The sequence below is a fragment of the Pelodiscus sinensis genome, chromosome 1 (assembly GCF_052426305.1).
Source record: "Pelodiscus sinensis isolate ZL-2025 chromosome 1, ASM5242630v1, whole genome shotgun sequence".
Lineage (NCBI taxonomy): Eukaryota > Metazoa > Chordata > Testudines > Trionychidae > Pelodiscus > Pelodiscus sinensis.
The window spans coordinates 83,072,579-83,094,109 of NC_143052.1; the positions used below are offsets into that span (position 1 = coordinate 83,072,579).

A 21,531-nucleotide genomic window follows, 5' to 3' on the forward strand; every position below is an offset into this window, starting at 1 on the left:
TCCTGCAATGTTTTCTTTAACATGAGTCAGAAATCTACCCTTGTTCCCACTCTGCATTTATTGATCCTATGTAGAAAGTATAAAACTGCATGTGAACAAAAAATAAAATAGATTGAGATCACACTACTGAGCCTGCATTATATAATGTTTATGCTATTAGACTGTTTGTTACAGAGGGAGATTAAAAGGAACTTCTGCCAAACTTACAAATGTTCAGTCTTAAAGATTGTTGCCTGATTTTTTCCATCTGAGGAAAGGGTAGCCTGGTTATCCCTGCACTCCGCCTTTTGACCACCCACTGGGTTAACTTAAAACGTTGGATCCTGCCAACACCTACACATTTACGTGAGTCAGTAACTGATTGCAACATACTACATTCCTAGGTAACTGGCAGTACAAGCTTTTCTTTGCTTTATTACTTGGATTTCTGAAGAGCAGTAATTAGGCTTTTTTTTCTAATTTCGGTTACTAAAAGTTTAAAATGAGTTTTGTCTGTGTGTCGGTTGCACACTCAATGCTTCTTTCTCATCAGCCATCAAAGCTTCATTATTGACAATGCTTTTCTACACCAGTGGCAACATTCTTTTCTGGAGCAGACTTTTTAAATCATGTTGAGAATTAAACAGGTGGAAAATCATTTGAGTTTGGGAATGAAAGGGTAGAACTCGTAATGAACTATCCTAGAAAACAGTTTAGCCAGCTTGGCAAGAAACCAGTGCCTCTGCTGGGCCTTATATGATCCCAGAGGAAGAGAGCATTGCATTTGCAAACCCAAATCAAAACAGAAATTAAAGAAACATGGTTTGAATTAAATCTTTTTTCCCTAAGGACTTTGAAAATGTTTCTTTTATAGAGTTCTACAGAAGGTAAAAGTTTGTGTAGAGATGTATGATAGCAATTCAGTATTTCATATAAAAGTTTTTATTTAATGACAAGATATCCTAAGTTCTCAAAAATCATGAGTTGGCTTAAAATCATGAGCTTAAAAACACTTTTTTTTTTGACATTTTGTTTATGGACCTTTAAGTTACATACACTTCACATTTTTCAAGCATTTCTCCACATCCAAAGGCTAGAAAACATTTTATTCTTGTATTTTGTTGAAAGCTGAGATTCTCATGCAATCTCAATTCCAGCAACTGAGGCATTAAGTAAAACACCAGATATTGTGGGAGTTGATAGCACGTGATACCCAAAACAAAGTAAAACAATTGCAAAGCACAAATTAATGAGAGAGACTTGGTACATGTAATATATACGATATATTATGAATATAGCAGGCATTCATTAAGGCTTGAAATCATTCAACCTTCTAGCTCAAAATCCTAAACATGTAAAAGCACATGACTGGCAAACACTAGGGATGAGACAAATGGAAAGCTTTCAATGTTCACAGAATACCAAATATTAGGATTGGTACATAGAAGTGCTAGTAGGATTGGTACATAGAAGTGCTACCTATCACATTTTACTACAAAAGTCTTAGAACTGAGTGAGTAAGAAAGTTGGGCATCATGAGAAAAAGAGACTCTGGAGCTGGAGATGTAGAAGGCGGCAGTGGGGAGGGGTGAAAAGAGGATATTGTAGATTATTGCAGGGAGCCTTGTGATACTGCTACCCTTACTTCTGAACTATTGCTGTTAGTGGTACTGCCTTCAGAGCAGGGCATCTGAAGGGCAGCAACAGCTGTTGGCCAGGAGTCCTGCTATGAAGGCAGAGCCACTGACAGAAGCAGCACTGAAGCAAGGGTGGCATGGTGTGATATTGCTACCCTTACTTCTGCGTTGCTGATCACAGGGTGCTCAGAAATGAGCATCCAAGCAACCACCACTCCCCATCTACACAGCTCTGAAAGCAGCACAGAAATAAGGGTGGCAATACCACAACCCGCCTAAAATAACCTTCTGATCATCCTGCAATTCCCTTTTGGATCAGGGCCTTCCATCTGAGAAATGGTAGTCTCCCTGTGAAATCTGTATAGTATTGGGGAAAAGCACACAGAAGACCTAATTTCATGCAGGCGTGGGGGAGGTCATATTTCACCATCTGTGATGTGTTTTTCATGGTTATGAATTTGATAAGGCACTAGTTATGTAGTCTATCGAATTTCGGCAGTCATAGCAGTTACCTATAAATTGGCACAGATGGTTTATACGCCATTACTCTTTTCAGCATGCAGATCTAAGTATTTTCAGTTTTCAAAAAATCAAGTGAAAATAACTTGTTAGCTAGAAGGAAAATACAAAATTTGAATGCATAACTATAGCGTCATTCAACAGAGACCTCTCCCTTTATGGCCAATTTCACTCTTCATAGTATATTAAAACACTTGTATTTCTAGTGACATAAATCTTGTAACATGATTCGCTGATACACTTTGTACCTCTTATCTTCCGTAAACAAAAACTCAGGCTCATGTGCCAGTTTTGGAGAAAATGGAGTAATTGCTCTTGAGACAGGATGACCTACAAATATAAATATTACAGTAGAAGCTCACTAAGTATATGTCTACACTGTAATTAAAAATCCGTGGCTGGCTCAAGTGAACTGACTTGTAATTTCAGTGCTCAAACTAAGGGGCCATTTAACTGATATGCAGACATTTTGGGCATGGACTGTAGGTTGAGCTGCTCTCACAGTGTCTGACAGTCTGAATGTCTACACTATAATCAAACAGCAGCTACATCTAAGTCAGCTAGCATGAGGAAGCCATAGTTTTTTCTTTTCAATGGAAATGTAACTTTTTGGATTTGATCCAAAGCACATTTAAGTCAATAAAAAGACTCCCATTAATTTCAGCGTGCTTTGGAACTGTCCCTAAGGTCCCAATCCTGCAAGTGTTTTTCTATTTGCTTAAATTTATGCCTGTGAGAAGTTCCATTTGAGCAGTTACTTCAATGGGATTACTCACATGCATAATGTGCTTATGTATACGATCATGCTGATGACTGTGAAACCCATTGCTAACCACCACATTTTGCAAATCATCAAGTAGATGAATATAATGAAACAATGCTACTGCATCACAAAATATGCTTTGTTCATTTATTTTGGCATAATTTGACAGCATATTGTAGCTACCACAGAAGTAAGTACTTTGGTATACAGTACTACATTCACAAAATATATTAAAGAAATTAAGCTTTAGTGACCTGAGCTCTTACTACAGGTTTGACATCTCTTATCCAGCACCCTCGGGACCTAACCAGTCCTGAACCAGGGAATTTGCTGAACCTAGAGATGGTTCCTTGCTATAGCCCCCAGCCACTGACTCTGCCAGCTGAGGTGGGGGCAGAGAGAGAGGCAGAGGGACTCCCTCCAGCTTCTTCTGAGCTGCCTGTTGGGTTGCTGACCTCACTGTTGCTTTCCCAACCGGACTGCCTGCTGGGTTCCCACAGTCTGTGCGGCCATAGGCTCCAGCCATGTGCTACCATAGGCTGCCGGGGGCTGGCTCTGACCCTGGTGGGGCTTCCAGGGGCTCAAGCACCAGTCCCAGCCCCGCTGCAGCCTGTAGGATCTGGCCCCGCTTCCGTGGTATTTCCAGGGCTCCGGCCCCGTGCAGCTGTGGGCCGCTGGAGCTTTCTCCAGCCCTGGACCTGGTCCCTCTGCCACAGGCTGCTGAGACAGTGAGCTCCTGCCCTGTGGCAGCCCATGGGCTCTGTTCCTACTTCCGTGGGCTGTCCTGGGCTCTAGCCCCACACTGCTGGGGGCTGCTCCTAGTCCCAGCGTTGGTCCTGCATCCATGGACTGCCTGAGGCTCTAGGCCCAGCCCTGCACTGGCATCACCCTGTCGCCAGCCCAATCCTGCGCTATCAGGGGCTGCCCCGACCAGGTCCTATTGCTGCAGGCTTTCAGGGGCTGTTGCCAGCTCCTGCCCAGTTCCACTGCTTCAACCTAGCCCCTCCTGGATTGTCCTCCTGCCACTAGGCTACCAGGGTTGTCTGATCAAGGAACATTTGTGGTCCTGCTGGCCAAGGATGTTGCTGGACCAGAGAATTCCAATTTTGGGAAGTGCAACCTGTACACACCACATTATAGAATTTATTTTGAACTAGCTATTTGATTGTTTGGCAAAGGTTTTTTTCAATTAAAAATAATTCAGGGATTGTTTATTAGTTAATTATTTTTATTTAGGTGGTGTAGTGTATCCTTTGTCTACAACTTAATGTACACAGTTGAGCCTTTAAAACCTATACAGTGACTCAGATTGTACCATGCTCACTTAAAACTGAGCATGATCTCAAGTAATTTAAGAACATAAGAACTTGCAAGAAAGATCCTTAATAATTGGAGATTTGTTAGTTGTTTTGCCTCTTCCCTAATCTTCCATTAAGTACAAAGGCTTCTTTGTTAACTGCCTTAACTCTGATTAAACCTACCCTCTGAATGCAGAGAGTGACAATGTGACCAACTACATCTGTGTAGTCCCTTTTAAGGAACTGGGTCTTGGTCTGAGTGAAGAGCAGGTGTCTGAAGAGGAGGCACACAACCTTACAGATGGCTTCAGCCTGCCTGCACTCAAGGTAATCCATCCTAGAAGGGAGAATGCATGTTTATATACACTCGCTCATTCAAATCCATTTCCGCTGCGGCAGTGCCGTGCTGTTTTTTGTTTCAAACATCCGATTTTTCTCCCCATACCTGCATCAGTCTATAATTAAAGAGCCTTAAGTGAGGTTCATGAATGCTCCAGAAGCTCATCCTGCATATTTTTACGAATACAAGCTTGTAGGAGGATTTCATTTAGTATTCAATTAATGATAAGATGTGCAGAGTAGGGTGTTGGGTTGTCTAAATCATTCTTTTATTTAACAAAAAAATAGCATTCACAAATCATTCTCTTCCCAAATATTTTATGGCTCCTGTGATTTAATTCAATCAGTGTGGAGGAAAAAGTCCATGAAGTAACTTCTCAGTTTGTATATATTTCTTGGCTAATCCCCAGCTACTCATCTTGACTTAAACAAAAATAGAAGCATTCCAAAGATGTATGTTGCTGGTAATTGAAAAAGGAAAATGTGGCATTTATTTATGCAGTAAGGTCCATAAGTTAGACACCTAGCATCATGAATTGGTGTGTTCTTAATACATTTAAGCACAAGTGCAGCAAGGGGAACTAGGTGCAAGCTGGGCCAACTGATTCCTGGCTCATGCCTGGCGACTCTTAATACAGTTAAAGGCAGAGCCACAGCAGGGTTAGCTCCCGGGACTGCTTGTTAAGGCACATTCAGTCAGAGTACAAGCCTCCTTTGAAGCCTTCATTGCCAATGTTCCTATCCAGGAGATGTGTGAGGCCGCAACATGGTCCTCAGTGCACATTTTCACTGCAGCCTGACACAACAAGCCCAAGAAAATACTGCCTTCAGGAGAATTGTGTTGCAGTTTCCCATGTCCTTAAACTCCTCCCACCACCAGAGATACTGCTTACAGTTCCCTACATTGAATGGACTTGTGAAAGCATTCTAAGAAGAAAAGATAGTTTACCTGTTTCCATAACTAGTGTTCATCTATATGTATTGCTCATGTCCATTCAGCATCCCGCTGCACTTCCCCACTTTCGGAGTTTTCCGGCAAGGAGGAACTGAGGATGGAAGGGGTCTGGAAGTGCCCTATATAGTGCAGCATGTGCATGCCATTCCAGGGGGGCACCTGAGCCAATTCCCCCTATGTATACTGTTACGGCCCTGGTGCATGTAGTAAGCACACACACCTATGTCGAATGGACATGAGAAAACATATCTCAAAGGATACCAGTTACGGAAACAGGTAACTGTCTTTGCCACATGGAAAATTACTAATTCAATTGAATAAGATGACAATATGAGAATTGAAAAAGGTGCTCAAGGAACTAATTAAAGGGAAGACTACAATAGGTCATTCTGTGAAAGGTTAACTGGCAGGTTAGAAGGCGATTTCTGGTGGAGTTCCTCAGAGTCCGGTTTTGAACCAATCTTATTCAACATTTTCATTAATAAACCTGACACAAAAAATGGGAATGTGCTAATAAAATTTGTGTGTGACACAAAGCTGGGAGGTATTGCCAGAATGGAAGAGAACCAGAATACATATTGGCTGTGTCTAGACTGGACAGTTTTTCCTCAAAATCATCTGCTTTTGCGGAAAAACTTGCCAGCTGTCTACACTGGCCGCTTGAATTTCCGGAAAAGCACTGACGATCTCATGTAAGATCGTCAGTGCTTTTCCGGAAATACTATGCTGTTCCCGTTCGGGCAAAAGTCTTTTTCCAAAAGACTTTTGTGCAAAAGGGCCAGTGTAGACAGCACAGTACTGTTTTCCGCAAAAAAAGCCCTAATTGTGAAAATGGCGATCGGGGCTTTTTTGCGGAAAACCATGTCTAGATTGGCCCCGGATGCTTTTCCGCAAAAAGTGCTCTTGCGGAAGAGCATCCTGCCAATCTAGACGTGCTTTTCCGAAAATGCTTTTAACGGAAAACTTTTCCGTTAAAAGCATTTTCGGAAAATCATGCCAGTGTAGCGATTTAGAAAATCGAGAGTAATAGAAATGGGATGAAATTTAATAGTGCAGGAGCGTGCACTGAGAGATTAACAAGAGTTTTTGCTATTAGCTGGGGAATTATCAGTTAGATATGACAGAGAAGGAGACAGATGTTAGAGTAGTGGTCAATAAGAGGCTAAGTATGAGCTACAGCCATGAAAACAATGGCTGCAATCCAAAATGTTTTAAAAAGTGAATTAAGAAACAGTAATGTTTTAACAATGAAGATCATTTGATCCTTTCTGTATTTTGTAGGTTCTGTTTCAGCTGTGGGTAGGACAAAGTTCAGAGTTCTTCAGACGATTAGCATTGCTGCTTTCTCCAGTTAATGCATCCCCCAAGTCTTTAATCACCCCAGAACATTTGCCTCATTGTATTTTGTCTGATGTGACTCAAGATCTATCTCACTCTCATGCTGTCTGCTTAGAAGAGCTTAAGCGAAGCTATGAGTTTTATCGGTACTTTGAAACTCAGCATCAATTAGGCTTAGAACGTGGAACCAAAACAAAACCAAAGTCACGAGTTCTGAACAGTCTTCACACAGCAGTTCGCAGCTTGCAGCTCCATCTCAAGGCCCTACTGAATGAGTAAGTTTTTACTGTTTAAGAGAATGTGCCTATGGCTAGAAAACTTCAATCTTGCACTGTTTTGGTCGATGGTATATGGCCCAGACTTAAAAAAAAAAAAAAAAAAGACTAAATTGAGGCTTGCAGCCATGCACTGTAAAGGATGGTGTACATCTGTTATTGCAGGCTGTGTTATATTGCTGTTTCTGCTTCGGTGCCCATATATTAGAATGATTTTGCCAGACAGCCAAACAACTCTGATTTACATTTTACAACTAGAGGAAGATATTTAACATAAGGATGCTAAGAAGTGTGTAATTCGTTAATAATAGAATCATAGAACCATAGAGATGGAAGAGATCTCAGAAGATCATCAAGTCCAGCCCCCTGCTCTAGGCAGGACCAATCCCAACTAAATCAACCCGGCCAGGGCTTTGTCAAGCCGAGACTTAAACACCTCTAGGGATGGAGAGTCCACTACTTCCCTAGATAACCCATTCCAGTGCTTCAATACCCTCCTAGTGAAATGGATTTTAGGAAAAACTAACCTGGACCTCTCCCACCACAACTTGAGACCATTGTTCCTTGTTCTGCCATCTATCACTACTGAGAACAGCCTCTCTCCATCCTCTTCAGTACCTCCCTTCAGGAAGTTGAAGGCTGCTATCAAATCCCCCCTCACTCTTGGCTTCTGCAGACTAAACAGACCCAAGTCCCTCAGTCTCTCCTCATAAGTCATATGCTCCAGCCCCCTAATCATTTTGTTTGCCCTCCGCTGGACCCTCTCCCATGCATCCACATCCTTTCTGTAGTGGGGGGGCCCAGAACTGGACACAATACTCCAGATGTGGCCTCACCAAAGCCGAATAAAGGAATAATGACATCTCTGGATCTGCTGGCAATGCTCCTCTTAATGCAACCTAATATGCCATTAGCCTTCTTGGCTACAAGGGCACACTGTTGAGTCATATCCAGCTTCTCATACACTGTAACCCCCAGGTCCATTTCTGCAGAACTACTACGTAACTGGTTGGTCCCCAGCTTGTAACTATGCTTGGGATTCTTCCCTCATCAGATTTCTTGTGGCCCAATCCTCCAATTTGTCTAAGTCACTCTGGACCCTATCTCTGCCCTCAGGCGTATCTACCTCTCCCTCTAGCGTAGTGTCATCCGCAAACTTGCTGAAGGTGCAATCCATCCCCTCATCCAGGTCATTAATAAAGATATTGAACAAAACCGGTCATGGAACCGAACCTTGGGGCACTCCGCTAGAAACCGACCGCCATCCTGACATCGAGCCGTTGATCACTACCCACTGGACCCGGACTTCTAGCCATCTTTCTATCCATCTTACCGTCCATTTATCCAATCCACATTTCCTTAACTTGCTGGCAAGAATATTGTGGGAGACGGTATCAAAAGCCTTGCTAAAGTCAAGGTATATCACATCCACCTACTTTCCCATATCCACAGAGCCAGTTACCTCATCATAGAAGCTAATCAGATTGGTCAGGCACGACTTCCCCTTTGTGAATCTGTGCTGACGATTCCTCATCACTTTCCTCTCTTCCAAGTGCCTCAAAATGGATTCCTTAAGGATCCCTTCCATGATTTTTCCAGGAACCAAGGTAAGACTGACCGGCCTATAGTTCCCTGGATCATCCTTCTTCCCTTTTTTGAAGATGGGCACTACATTTGCCTTTTTCCAATCATCTGGGATTTCTCCCGATCTCCACGACTTTTCAAAGATAATGGCCAAAGGCTCCTCAATGACATTTGCCAACTCTCTCAGTACTCTCGGATGCATTAAGTCCGGACCCATGGATTTGTGTACGTTTAGCTTTTCTAAATAGTTCCTAACCTGTTCTTTACCCACTGCGGGCTGTCCATCTTCATCCCATCTTGCGTCACTTAGTGCAGAAGTTCAGGAGCCGACCTTATCCATGAATACAGAGGCAAAGAAAGCATTGAGTACTTCAGCTTTCCCCACATCATCTGTCACTAGGTTACCTCCTTCACCCAGTAGGAGCCGCATACCCTCTCTGATCACCACCTTCTTGTTAACATGCCTGTAGAAACCTTTCTTGTTATCCTTCACATCCTTAGCCAGTTGCAATTCCATTTGTGCTTTCTCCTTCCTGATAACCCCCTGGCATTCTCAAGCTATACATTTATACCCCTCCCTGATCATTTGTCCAAGTTTCCACTTTTTGTAAGCTTCCTTTTTGTGCTTAAGTTCACCAAGGATTTCCCCTGTAAGCCAATCCTGTCTCCTACCATGTTTGCCTCTCTTGCTACGCGTCAGGATGGTTTCTTTCTGTGCCTTCAATAAGGCTTCTTTAAAATACTGCCAGCTCTCCTGGACTCCTTTCCCCTTCATGTTAGCATCCCAGGGGATTCTGCCCATCAGATCTCAACAAAATTTTTGTAGACTGCACGATTAATCTATAAGGGTTAGCACTGCAAGCATTCTGTCCCAGCTTGCGTCAGGTCCCAGGAACTACCCCCACTGTAGCTGTGTACTGAAAGTCATTTAGGAGCTGGTTGGGCAGGCAGCCCAGCTCAGTTCCGGATTACGCTGGGTCTTGAGAGCTACCCCCGCTGTGGCTCTGCATTAAAAGTATTTTAGGAGCCACGTGGGGGTAGCTTTACTTTTATTTAAATACTTTTAATGCGGAGCAGCAGCAGGGATAGCTCCCAGGACCCGGCGTGAGCTAGGACTGAGCCGGGCTGCCTGCCTGCCCGGCTCCTAAAATATTTTTAATAAAGAACCACAGCAAGGGTAACACCTGCTGACTAGCTCTCTAAAAAATTTACTGTCTGGGGAGAGGGGAATGCATGTAGTCAATAGCATTAACCAGTATAATATTACATCCCTAATTTAACTAGTATCCCTTATTTAGTAACAAGTAAGGTTTCAGTTCTATTTAGGTTCTGATACTGTGCTCATCATTATGAGATCTGAGATTTAAACCATAACAGCCACACATATTAAGTATTGTGAAACCAAAGTTTCTCTGTGCTATGTGGCGTTTGATACTGTAGCTTTTTAATCTTTAGATATTATGTGGTGCTACCATCTCCTTTGAGGTGAACTGCAAAGCAAAAAGATTCATTAAAACCTTCCATCTCTTTAGTCCCTCTTTTTGAATGAACTTGAAAGCATGCTTGAGTTTTGTCTGTTTTGCAACTACATTGCAAACATTTTGAAAAAATTTCACACACAATTGTTATATACCAAAAAAGATTTGTTGTCGGTTCAGTTAGTTAAACAATACAAAGCTACCTAAATGTATTGGTTTGTCATAATTTGACAGAGGAGAGGAGCAGTTTGGCTTTAAAACATTAGAACAGGATTATGTAATTAGTTTAAGGACACGGAGGAAACTAGAGTAACACAGGATACCAATTAAATTAAACTCCTGAAGAAATCAAGAAATATGATATTCAAATATGTTGTGATATTTTCCTTCCCATTCATCCAGAGTAATAATTCTTGAGGATGAACTTGAAAAACTTGTTAGCTCAAAGGAGACACAAGAACTAACTTCAGAAGCTTATCAAGTCTTAGAGCAAAAACTGAAGCTGATTCAGCCTCACATCCAGGCAAGCAACAGCTGCTGGGAAGAGGCCATTTCTCAGGTTGAAAAAATGGTTAGAAGAAGCCTAGATAAAAAAGGTATTTTGAAAAGTTTCTTTTATCACCAGTGTATCTAAATGTGATTAAAGCGATTTGTCTTGTTTATATTTCCAAGACCCTGTTTTCTAAATGTGCAACTGAATTTTGTTTAATAACATTTCTGTTGAAGATAGTTTTCCAAAGTGTCTAGTTTAACATGTTATGTCGCTCCCATTTCTCCTTGATGAGTTTAAAGCTTTTTATTATTACTCGTTATTTTTGTGTGCTCAAAAGTGTGCTCATCCTAAGCTTAGGTTGACCCAGCCTGATAATATAATACAGGTTAGACCGCTGTGATCTGGCACCTTTGGGACCTCAGTGGTCCCGAAGGAGGGATTTTGCCGGAGGGGGGAGGTCAATTCTGCCCACTGGCCCCCAACCCGACTCCACTCCTTGCCTGGCCTCCTGGTGAGCTCCCCACATGCAACCAGCCCTGCTGACCTGCCATGGCAGCTCCCCCCAGACACCTCCTGGGCCAGCTCCTCTGCTCTCCCCCCAGGCTCCTGCCTTTGGTCCTCCACCGGGTCTCTCTGGTCCAGCAATATCCAGAATGCCTGCCAGACTACAGGTGTTGCTGGACCAGGGAGTCCCAGTTGAGAGAGGTTCAACCTCTACAAATTGTTTTTGGTGAACTTTTCTTTTCAAAGATGGACTGAATGTGAGTGGACAGGATTGTGATGAGAATGAGTTATTGAGTAATTTTAAAATAACTTAAGGTGCAGAAATGACTTGCTTACCTTTTCCCCAAACAATGTTTAAATTTAAAAAAAAGAAAAGTGAATATATGGTGATCACAAACATATGATATCTATTCACTTAATTTTCCTGAGAAAGAAGAGGTCTGTTCTGGGAAGAAGAAAAAGAAAAGAGCTGACATAAGGTTCCCTAGAAACTAACAGTGACTTAACCACTGGAATCTGAAACCAAATATTTTGGCATTCTTCCAGAACATGTTTGTGTGTAAAACTTTCAGAACTTTGTTTTTTGTTGTTACGATGTTAATTTAAATAAATTTGTGTTTAAATAATGAAAAGAGAAGGGTTTTGACATTACTGCCAAGATTTTTTTAAAATAACTTTCTGGTTAATTCATAAATGAGTAAATAGGAGTCTAATAGAGTAAACATGAGAATTCTGCTTTTAAGTCTCAATATATTATCTTGTTGCAGAGCCTAGTCATGCTCTTGTTCTGGAAGGAGGAATTTTCCTTTATACTTGTTTTAGGTTTCCAATTCTACATCCATTGATTACCTCAGTGTGAATATTTTTCTTGTTTAGTACTTATTTTTAGGCATTTACTTAATATGATTTTATCAGTTACACACTAGCCAACTCATTTGATCTGATTTCTCCCGCTCTCCCCCATTTTGAGATGTTATACAAAAATAGTTTTGGGTAAATGAGGGTCTATTTGTAGGGTGGGGGTTGGCTTGAGGTATTATGGGGTGGGTGACAGTTTTTCACTTACTATTTTGTCCTGTAACTTTCCCTGAAATTTGTTGATTTTCAATATGTGTTTTACAACATGCCTAAAGGAATTATGACTGATACAAATGACTGTTAAAATATATTTTTCTTTCAACTGATTCTCAGAAGTCAAGTACCATTTTTTTAAAAAAACTATGAAGTTTTTATTTGGTATGAAAAAAACCATTGTGTACACAGTCTGAAGACGTGATATAATAATTAAAAAAATACATTGCTGTGGACACATGGCAGTCCTGTTGGGCAAGCATTCTAAATATATGGTCAGTAGTAGAAATCCTAGTTAACATCTGCTAATAATTTGTGTCAAACTTTCTGTTCTTGATAACCTAATAATTAAAAAACAAAATTGGCAAAACCGCTCAACTTTCTAAACTTAAATAGGAACATAACCTATGCCTGCCAAGTTATCCTGAAGCTCTTAACATGTTAGTCTTTATAGTGTGCTCAAAAAGGCAATGGACTGTGAATCAGTGTACTTTGCACTGGAATCAGATTCTGACCCATGTCACCATACTGAACTATTAAAGATCAGTTACCTATTCACTTCAGCACTTGATCTTTTTTTGTTTTTATTTCCCTCCCATTGTCTCCATCCCCCCACTCCCTCTCTGGTCTCCAGACAAACCTGGAACATCTTGTGATAATACTCACTGTCCCGTGATACCATTACTACAACCTGCCTTGCATATAGAGGACAAGGACCCAATCCCTGAAGAACAGGTAAGAATAAATAGAAGCTTTCAAACTTATATATAAATTGTGTGTTGCAAAGACATTTCCCTTATCTGTTTCCTTTTTAGCTGCTTATCTCCTTCAACAAGATATGTAAGAGATGCCCTTTCATAAACAGACTCGTGAACTGCTCAACAGCAGATAGGATATATAGTATCTATATTGTATCACATGGTGGTGCTCCCCACCCAGTAACAAGGAGTTTTGGAATTAGTTTGGAATCCATTTCCTGCATATGCTCCCTTGGAACCAAACAAAGACATCTTTAAAAGAATTGTGGAGAAGGTGTGAATTGGGTAAAGGGCAATTTATTGTTACTGGCTTTAACCTAAATAATTGTATGTGGTTTGCATAATCTTAGATTTAGCGTGGACTCTTAAAATATGCTTTAACATGAACTATTGTGTGAGTTGTTTTCTCTCTCAGTTTATGGGCACTCATTTGAAGGCTAAAGTAACTGGAAAGAAAAATTGGCCTCAACTCAGGAATTAACTGATGGGCACATTTTGGGAGAAGAAGAGCTCCCACTGCAGCGGTGCGTGTGGGAGAGTTGGGGCGTGACCTCTGCCGTCATTGTGCGCCAGTCCCCTGTAATTCCCCAGGTTCCTCCTGCCATAGGATGGTTGGGGCAGCTGCTGCAGGGCCCCCAGAAGCATGGGACCTGGGGCAACTGCCCTGAACCGTGCTGTGGACAGGACAGCTCTATATCACCCTTGAATGAACCGGAGGCAGGGAGAGTAAAAAAACAGTGATAGTCATCATATCCAATAGGAACTGTGGGAAAAGTGATCTCCATCCCCCAAGTCAAAATCTCCTTTTTGTATTAGTGGTTCTTCTTCGAGAGGTCCCCGTGGATGCTCCACGCTTGGTCTTAGTGCCATCCCGGTGCTTGGATTGGAGATTTTGCAGCAGTACTTCCTGGTCCATGCATGCGCAGCATGAACCAGCGCACGCTGTGCCAGTCGGCACCATGCTTGCGCAGCTCGCATCCTCCAGTTCCTTCTCCACCGCCCTCAGCCTGAGATGGAGCTCTGCAGTTCTCTGCCTCATTTACACTTTTTTGTATAGTTTATTAGCTATTAATTCTTAGTTTTAGTTAGTGTTGTTAACAGTTTGATAGTTGTAGTTACAAAAAAAAAAAAGGTTTTTCGTCATGCCCAACTCCCCGGGCTTCAAATGCTGCGCCTCCTGCACAGACGCAGTGCCTATCTCAGACGGACATTTGCAATGTGTCAGATGTCTAGGAGAACACAATTCTTCTCGAGATTGTCCCCACTGTGCCAAACGTAAGGCCAGAACTCGTAGGTACAGGGACCTTCACCTTAAACTGATCCTTATGGAAAAGAAGGCACTCCTGGCTTCGGATCCCAGAAGGTAGCCTAAGGAGGTACGTTCACTCCCAGGCTCCTCTCAGGGCAAGAGGGCACTCAAAAAGAGAAGTTCCTCTGTGCCCTATCACCAGCCCTCCTCGAAAAAATAGTCTCCACCCAAACCATCAGCGCAGAGGCCTCACGTCAGCACTTACAACGCACCAGACACCTCAGGTGTCCAGGCACCGTCGCATGCCAGCGGCACCAACAGCAAAGGGTTCAGTCATCGCCCTAAGACCTTACCGGCACAGACCTCGGTACCGTCATCCACTTTGGTACCAGCTCAGGCACCACCGTTACTAACAACTTTCATCAGTACCAATGACTACGGCAGCAGTGCCACTACCAGTACCCAGCTCTACGGCACCGACCATTTCCACCACACCGACGGTACCTTCAGGTTCGTCAGCATCGATCAGATCATTGGCACCACTCATATACTTGGTACCACCAACAGACCAGAGATCTCTGCCATCTGTGCCAAAAATTCCATCAGCACAGTACAGACGCACATTGTAAACCCCAGCACTGATCCTTGCGGCATCGTTGCTGTACATGCGCAGTGCTGACTTGGCAATCATATCTGCCCCTCAATCATCATTCTTCAGCACCAATGCTTTACCGGTACCGATGACATTGTGGGCTTTATCCCAGTGCAGTTGCAATTCTCTAGTGACAACAAAGAAGAGATACAGGCCTCCTTCTCTCCGCACCACAGCCCTCCGATGCAATATTATAAGCCCAAATACAATCCAAGAGCCATTTCTCCTTGGTACGAACACCACTGGATGCCTCCTCCAGTACTGTACCCAGCACAATGGCCTTATTGGAGTCCTTGAGGCTTATACAGGCAGTCCCCGGGTTACGTACAAGAGAGGTTTGTACTTAAATTGAATTTGTACTTAAGTCGGAACTGGCGTCCAGATTCAGTCGCTGCTGAAACTGACTAGCGGCTGACTACAGGAAGCCCGAGGCAGAGTTTCTCTGCCCCGGGCTTCCTGGAATCAGCCGCTGATCAGTTTCAACAGCAGCTGAATCTGGAGGCCGAGGACAGAGCAGCTGGGGCGCTGCCGGGATAGGTCCCCACAGCGCTGCACCTCGGCGCTGCGGGGACCAACCCGGCAGCACCCCAGCTGCTCAACCCCAGGTGTCCCCAAGTCAGCTGCTGCTGAAACTGATCAGCAGCTGATTCCAGGAAGTCCGGGGCAGAGAAACTCTGCCTCGGGCTTCCTGTAGACAGCCGCTGGTCAGTTTCAGCAGCGGCTGACTTGGGGACGCCTGGGGCACAGCAGCTGGGATGCTGCTGGGTTGGTCCAGTAGCACCACTCCTAGGCGCTATTGGACCAACCCAGCAGCACCCCAGCTGCTCTGCCCCAGGCGTCCTGATTCAGCCGCTGCTGAAACTGACCAGCAGCGGCTGAATCAGGACGCCTGGGGCAGAGCAGCTGGGGTGCTGCCGGGTTAGTCCAGTAGCGCCTAGGAGCGGCGCTACTGGACCAACCGGCAGCGCCCCAGCTGCTCTACCATAGGCGTCCGTGAGAAAAGCCTGGTCTGTTGGGGGGGGGCACGCACTAGCTGGGCCCCCCCCCCCAGCAGACCATGGAGACGCGGGCGGTGGGACCGAGACGCGCCGCGGTGCTGCCGCCCAGATCCTCCGTGGCTTTGCTCTGCGTCTCCCTGGTCTGCTGGGGGGGGGGGGACACAGCAGACCAGGGAGACAAGGAGCAAAGCCGCGGAGGACGCGGGCTGCGGGACCGCCCAGACCCCAGCAGACCAGGGGGATGCGGGCAGCGGGATCGCCCAGACCCCAGTAGACCAGGGAGATGCGGAGCAAAGCCGCAGAGGACCCGGCCGGCGGGACCGCCCAGACGCGCCACCCCCAGCAGACCAGGAGCCCCCAGCAGACCAGGGAGACGCGGAGCAAAGCCGCGGAGGACGCGGGTGGCGGGACCGCCCAGACTCGCCGCGGTCCCGCCGCCCAGGTCCTACACGGCTTTGCTCCGCGTCTCCCTAGTCTGCTGGGGGGGCCCCCCCCAGCAGACCAGAGAGACGCGGAGCAGCTTTTCTCACCCCGGGAGACGCAGGCGGCAGGACCGCAGTGCGTCTGGGCGGTCCTACCGCCCGCATCCTTTGGGGCAAGAAAAGCCCCGTTCGTAAGTACGGATCCGAGATAAGTCGGATCTGCGTAACTCTGGGACTGCCTGTACAGGAAACACCACAGCCTGCAACTGAGCCCTTACAAACATGCTGCCTCTCTTACACCTCAAACATTCATATTGATGCAACAATTGGAACCTCAGGCATACCAAGCAATGGAGGAGTCACCCCCTAATTCTTCACTGCCCACCAACTCCTCTATGTCACCAGACGAAGGGATCTTGCCACCTCCACCGTAGCTGCAAATGACTTCCAGCACTTTAATGATCTTTTAAAGAGCGTTGCAGCTGACATCAAAATTGCCACAGAGGAGGTGGCGTTACTCCAGCATGAGCTCACGGATATACTCCAGGCTGCTCCATCCTACAAAATTGCCCTACCCATCAATCCTGCCATTTTAGACCTGGCCAACAGAATTTGTCAAACGCCTACATCAATTCCACCCACGTTCAAGCATGCAGACAAAAAGTATTGCATACCCGCCAATACCTCACAATTCCTCTTCACTCATCCCACACTGAAATCACTAGTGGTGGAAGCCACACACAAGAGGGCAAAACAACATTGCTTTTGCACCACTCTGCTGGACAAGGACACAAAGAGGCTTGATCTCTTTGGGCGTAACACTTATACTTCTGCAACTTTGCAGTTCAGAATCTCAAAGTACTCAGCCTTGTTAGCGAAATATGAGTTTCACAATTACTCCAAACTCATGGAGTTTGCTGATGATATCCCAGAGGCAAAAAGACCTTAATTTTCCACCTTACTTTCGGAGGGACACGCCATTTCTAAAGCTGCCTTCCAGGCGGCACTGGATGCAGCTGATACTGCCACTAGAACCACGGCTAATGCCATTGTCATGCGCAGAGCCTCCTCATTTTCCCCAGCTACCTTCCCATGTAAAATCCAATCTACTGTGGAAGACCTGCCATTCGACCACAAAAACCTGTTTGCAGCCAAGACGAAGTCCTCAACACAAAAAAAGTATTCGTGCACCACTCTCCACATGTTGGGGATACATACACCTGCCAACAGGCGGAGACAGTACCACTACCAATCATATCAGTGGCCACATTACCCGTCCTATCTTAACCAGCGGCAATCCTAACAGAAACAGAACCTGGCCTCAGAGACGAAGACAGTCTTCTGGCTTGGCCCCTCAACCTCCACCGGCCAACAAGCAAATTTGAATGCTTGGTCGAGAGCCTAGAAAACCCCCTACAAATTGACCATGCAAACTTTCCAAGATGGGCTTCGTCCATTCTTCCACCAATGGACTTATATCACCTCAGACAGATGGGTACTTGACATTATTCTGTCTGGTTACACCATACCATTCCTTTCCAAGCCTTCCACCTACCCTCCTACCCTGTCCCTCTTCAGGGATCCCTCTTACGGTACCCTGCTGCGATAAGAGATGCTTCGTCTTTTAGATCTAGGAGCCATAGAGCCAGTTCAACATGAGCAGAGAGGTAGGAGCTTCTATTCCCGCTGTTTTCTAACTCAAAAGAAATCAGGAGGCTGGAGGCCGATTTTGGATCTGCTCAATCTGAGCAGATACGTAAAAACTCAGCACTTGTGCATGGTCACACTTTCTACCATTATCCCAGCACTGCAACGAGGCGATTGGTTTTCAGCCTTTGACCTCCAGGATGCCTACTTTCACATCCTAATCCATCCTGCTCACAGAAAATTCCTGAGATTCGTGGTAGACCACGACCACTACCAATACCAAGTACTACCCTTCGGTCTCTCCACGGCCCCTTTGGTTTTCTCCAAGGTACTCGCCATAGTCACAGAGCACCTTCGCTCTATGGGAATAATCATTTTCCACTTGCAACTGCCTTCTCAAGGCATTGTCGCAGACAGAATTGGCACGTGTAACAGCGAGGACCATATAGTGCTTTCAAAATCTAGGCTTCCGCATAAATTGGGAAAAGTCTTCCGTTCACCCTTCCCAAAACATACAGTTCATCTGCATAAAAACCGCTTACATGCTGAAGGGCCTACAGCCACCGTTATGCTTGACAGCTCATTCTACCAGGGCTGTATCCGCTTCTACAGCATACCTATGCAATGTGCCACTAATGGACATTTGCAGGGCAGCCACTTGGGCATCGCAACTTACTTTTGCTAAGCACTATGCACTTTCCTATGCAGGCAACACTGCAGTGGGCTAACTAGTACTATCATCTGCTTACCATAACATTCTGAAGCTCCAGCCACCATGGGGCAAAATTGCTTGTTAATCACCTAGCGTGGAGCATCCACGGGGACCTCTCGAAGAAGAAACAGAGGTTACTCACCTTGTGCAGTAACTGGAGTTCTTCGAGATGGTGTTCCTGTGGATGCTCCATGACCCACCCTCCACTCCTCTGCTTCGGAGGTGGGGCCTCCGGGGTAGAGAAGGAACTGGAGGGTGCGGGCCATGCATGCGCCATGCCAACTAGCTACAAAATCTCCGATTCAGGCACTGGGACGACACCAAGACCAAGCGTGGAGCATCCACGGGGAAAGAACTCCAGTTACTGCACAAGATGAGTAACCTTTGTTTGTCTGCACCAGAGTAAATCTGAGGTGACTCTGTTGACTTCAGTTATCTTGATTTTTGTCAGTGTACTTACTCCAGTTTTATACTAGAGTAACTGGGAGCAGTCTGGCCTCTAAATCCCTGCCATGCAAAACGTGATTGTCTATGGACTTGGGGCCTGATCTTCCTTCTAAAGTGCTAAAATACTGACGTACCTCAAAGAGCTTTGCTGTTGGGGCATATGTGGATTAAAAGAGCCATTTATTGTTTTGCCTTAGGAATTGGAAGCATATGTTGAAGATACAGGTTTGGACAATGAGTACAAAAGGGAGGACTTTTATTGCTTTTCCCAAGAAGAGAGAGAGAGACAAAAACGTGAGAAAGAGGAATCCAAAAGAGTGTTACAAGAACTGAAATCTGTGCTGGGATTTAGAGCTTCAGAGGTAGAGAGACAGAAATGGAAGCAGCTGTTGTTTAGTGATCATGGTAAGTACTGACTTTTTTAACGATTTCACTCTAAGGGAGTGTGTCTGTTTACAATCAACTTTTGACATAGTGTTGTTAGAACACATACTGCATTTAACCGTAGTAATGTCTTTGGTAGATCCGTGTGGCCCTAATTTGTTGTTCCATCTGTTCATATGACTTATTAGCATCATTTCCAACAAAAAACAAACAAGGAAAGGGAGTTTGGCCACTAACTTCAAGATGCAAAGAATTTGACTCTTAGAACACAGAAATTAAGCACAGCCTATGGGGAATTGTGTGCTTTTCCATTGCTTTCCACCAAATCTGTTCTTCAGTCAGGTAGCAAATTGTATAGAATCATAGTCTCTTCAAGTTTTGAAGATTTGTTTTCAGTTTTATTCCAGAATTACAGGCTCACATAGTGAAGTGGTAGGCTAGACTTTGGTATCTATTCAAAGAAAATCAAATATTTTCTAAAAGCCATCAATCTACTTTGTAAGTAGAAAAAGGATTCTCCTGGAGTGACACTCTAATAGTCTTCTAGAAGCTCCAATGAATTGTCTCTGGAGACAAAGACTGGTTGAATCTCTCTAGTCCGGCACTCTCTGGTCCAGCAACATCTGTGGTCCGGCATGATTTTAGTTAGCTGGATGTTCACTTATCATGCATATGGCCAAGTTTCCTGTGACCTCATATAGCTTATTTAAAGCCATCAGTCCTGGATCTCAGTGTTCTGTGCTGTTATTTAGCTCTGAATTATCCCTAAATGTCTTCTAACAGCCCAGTAAGCAGTGGAAGTGTTGGTAATGCTGCTAGACAATACTGGCCTTCTGTGGTCTGGCAAATTCTCTTGTTTGGCACTGGTCAGGTCCTGAGGGTGCCAGAGTAGAGAAGTTCAACCTGTATATGCAAATATCTCTTTCCAGGCTCTTAACCAGTGGCTCTTAACCAGTTTTGTTATGCCAGATGCCCGACGTTTAGCAGTAAGGCTAGCAGTTTTTCTCTATTTTTATTGGTAATATTTCTGTTCTCTTCTGCCTTTTTTCCATCTATGGTCTTCTTTCTCCCTTCTTCCCCTTTCCCTTCTTTTTCCCTTAAAAGAAGGCTAAGGAAAAGTATTACAAAAAGTGCAAAAAGCATAGATCTATAAAATATAGGTGTTCTCCTTCAGAGGTGGATTAAATTCCTTTGTCCTTGCTTGCAGTGCTTCAGGCAAGAGGAAGACATTTTCACATCATGGACCTGACCAAACTTTTTTAATCTACTCTGAATAATCTAATGAGGAGACAGATGTCCCTAAAAGAGATTTCTGCAAGCTCAACAAGTCTAAGAATCTGGAATTCCTTGTGGGTGAAGACAGTCACTTTCAAGTGATCCTGCCTAATGCAGATGCAATCCAACTCCTACTTTAAACAGTATGATGTCAAGAAATCCAAGAGTCAAGTTTAGCTATATATTGCAGATGGAAAAGTCGATCTCCAAACTAGCCAGAAGGACCTATGTATTGCCTCCTTCAAAGATTACATGGACAAGTGTTCAGTAAGGCTATGTCTACACCACAACACTATTTCAGGATACCAGAGTATCCCAAAATACCTATCCCATATCTTAACTGCAAGCCCATTATTTCTGGCTCAGTATTCCAACATCCCTGTAAACTTCATTCCACAAGGAATTAGGGACGTTTTGGAATAGTGAGTTATTTTGAAATTTGGTGCTGTGTAGACAGCGCCAAACTACGAAATAAGCTATTTTGAAATAAGATCAAAATAAGATATGCGTAGCTCAAATTGCGTATCTTATTTCAACCTATGGTGCAGTGTAGATGCACCCTAATAGACATAGTTATGGCCTCTGTTCCTGCCTTCAAAGCCACATGCATGGTTGCATCTCTTACTCCCTTTCCCTGGTCCATCAAGCTGCTATTCTAGTCAATTTCAAAAGCAAAGACACCAAAACACTTCAGACACTCCTCATGAGAGAGTTTTTCTCACTTGATGTCACATGATTCTTTTATGCGCTCACC

General features: G+C 44.3%; 1 protein-coding gene across 7 annotated transcripts in view; it reads left to right on the forward strand.

Annotated features, from left to right (window-relative positions):
* The window catches only part of VEZT (vezatin, adherens junctions transmembrane protein), a 126,324-nt gene that overhangs the window by 82,178 nt on the left and 22,615 nt on the right, over positions 1–21,531 (forward strand). For all 7 annotated transcript variants that reach the window (XR_016350230.1, XR_012905188.2, XR_016350231.1 and 4 more), the window contains 5 exons: positions 4,376–4,523; positions 6,772–7,103; positions 10,568–10,761; positions 12,868–12,968; positions 19,316–19,523. Coding sequence is in view for 4 of the 7 variants with exons in the window: in XM_075933499.2 (XP_075789614.2) it covers positions 4,376–4,523; positions 6,772–7,103; positions 10,568–10,761; positions 12,868–12,968; positions 19,316–19,523 (983 nt within the window). In the remaining 3 variants the exon portion in view is untranslated. The remainder of the gene's footprint in view (positions 1–4,375; positions 4,524–6,771; positions 7,104–10,567; positions 10,762–12,867; positions 12,969–19,315; positions 19,524–21,531) is intronic.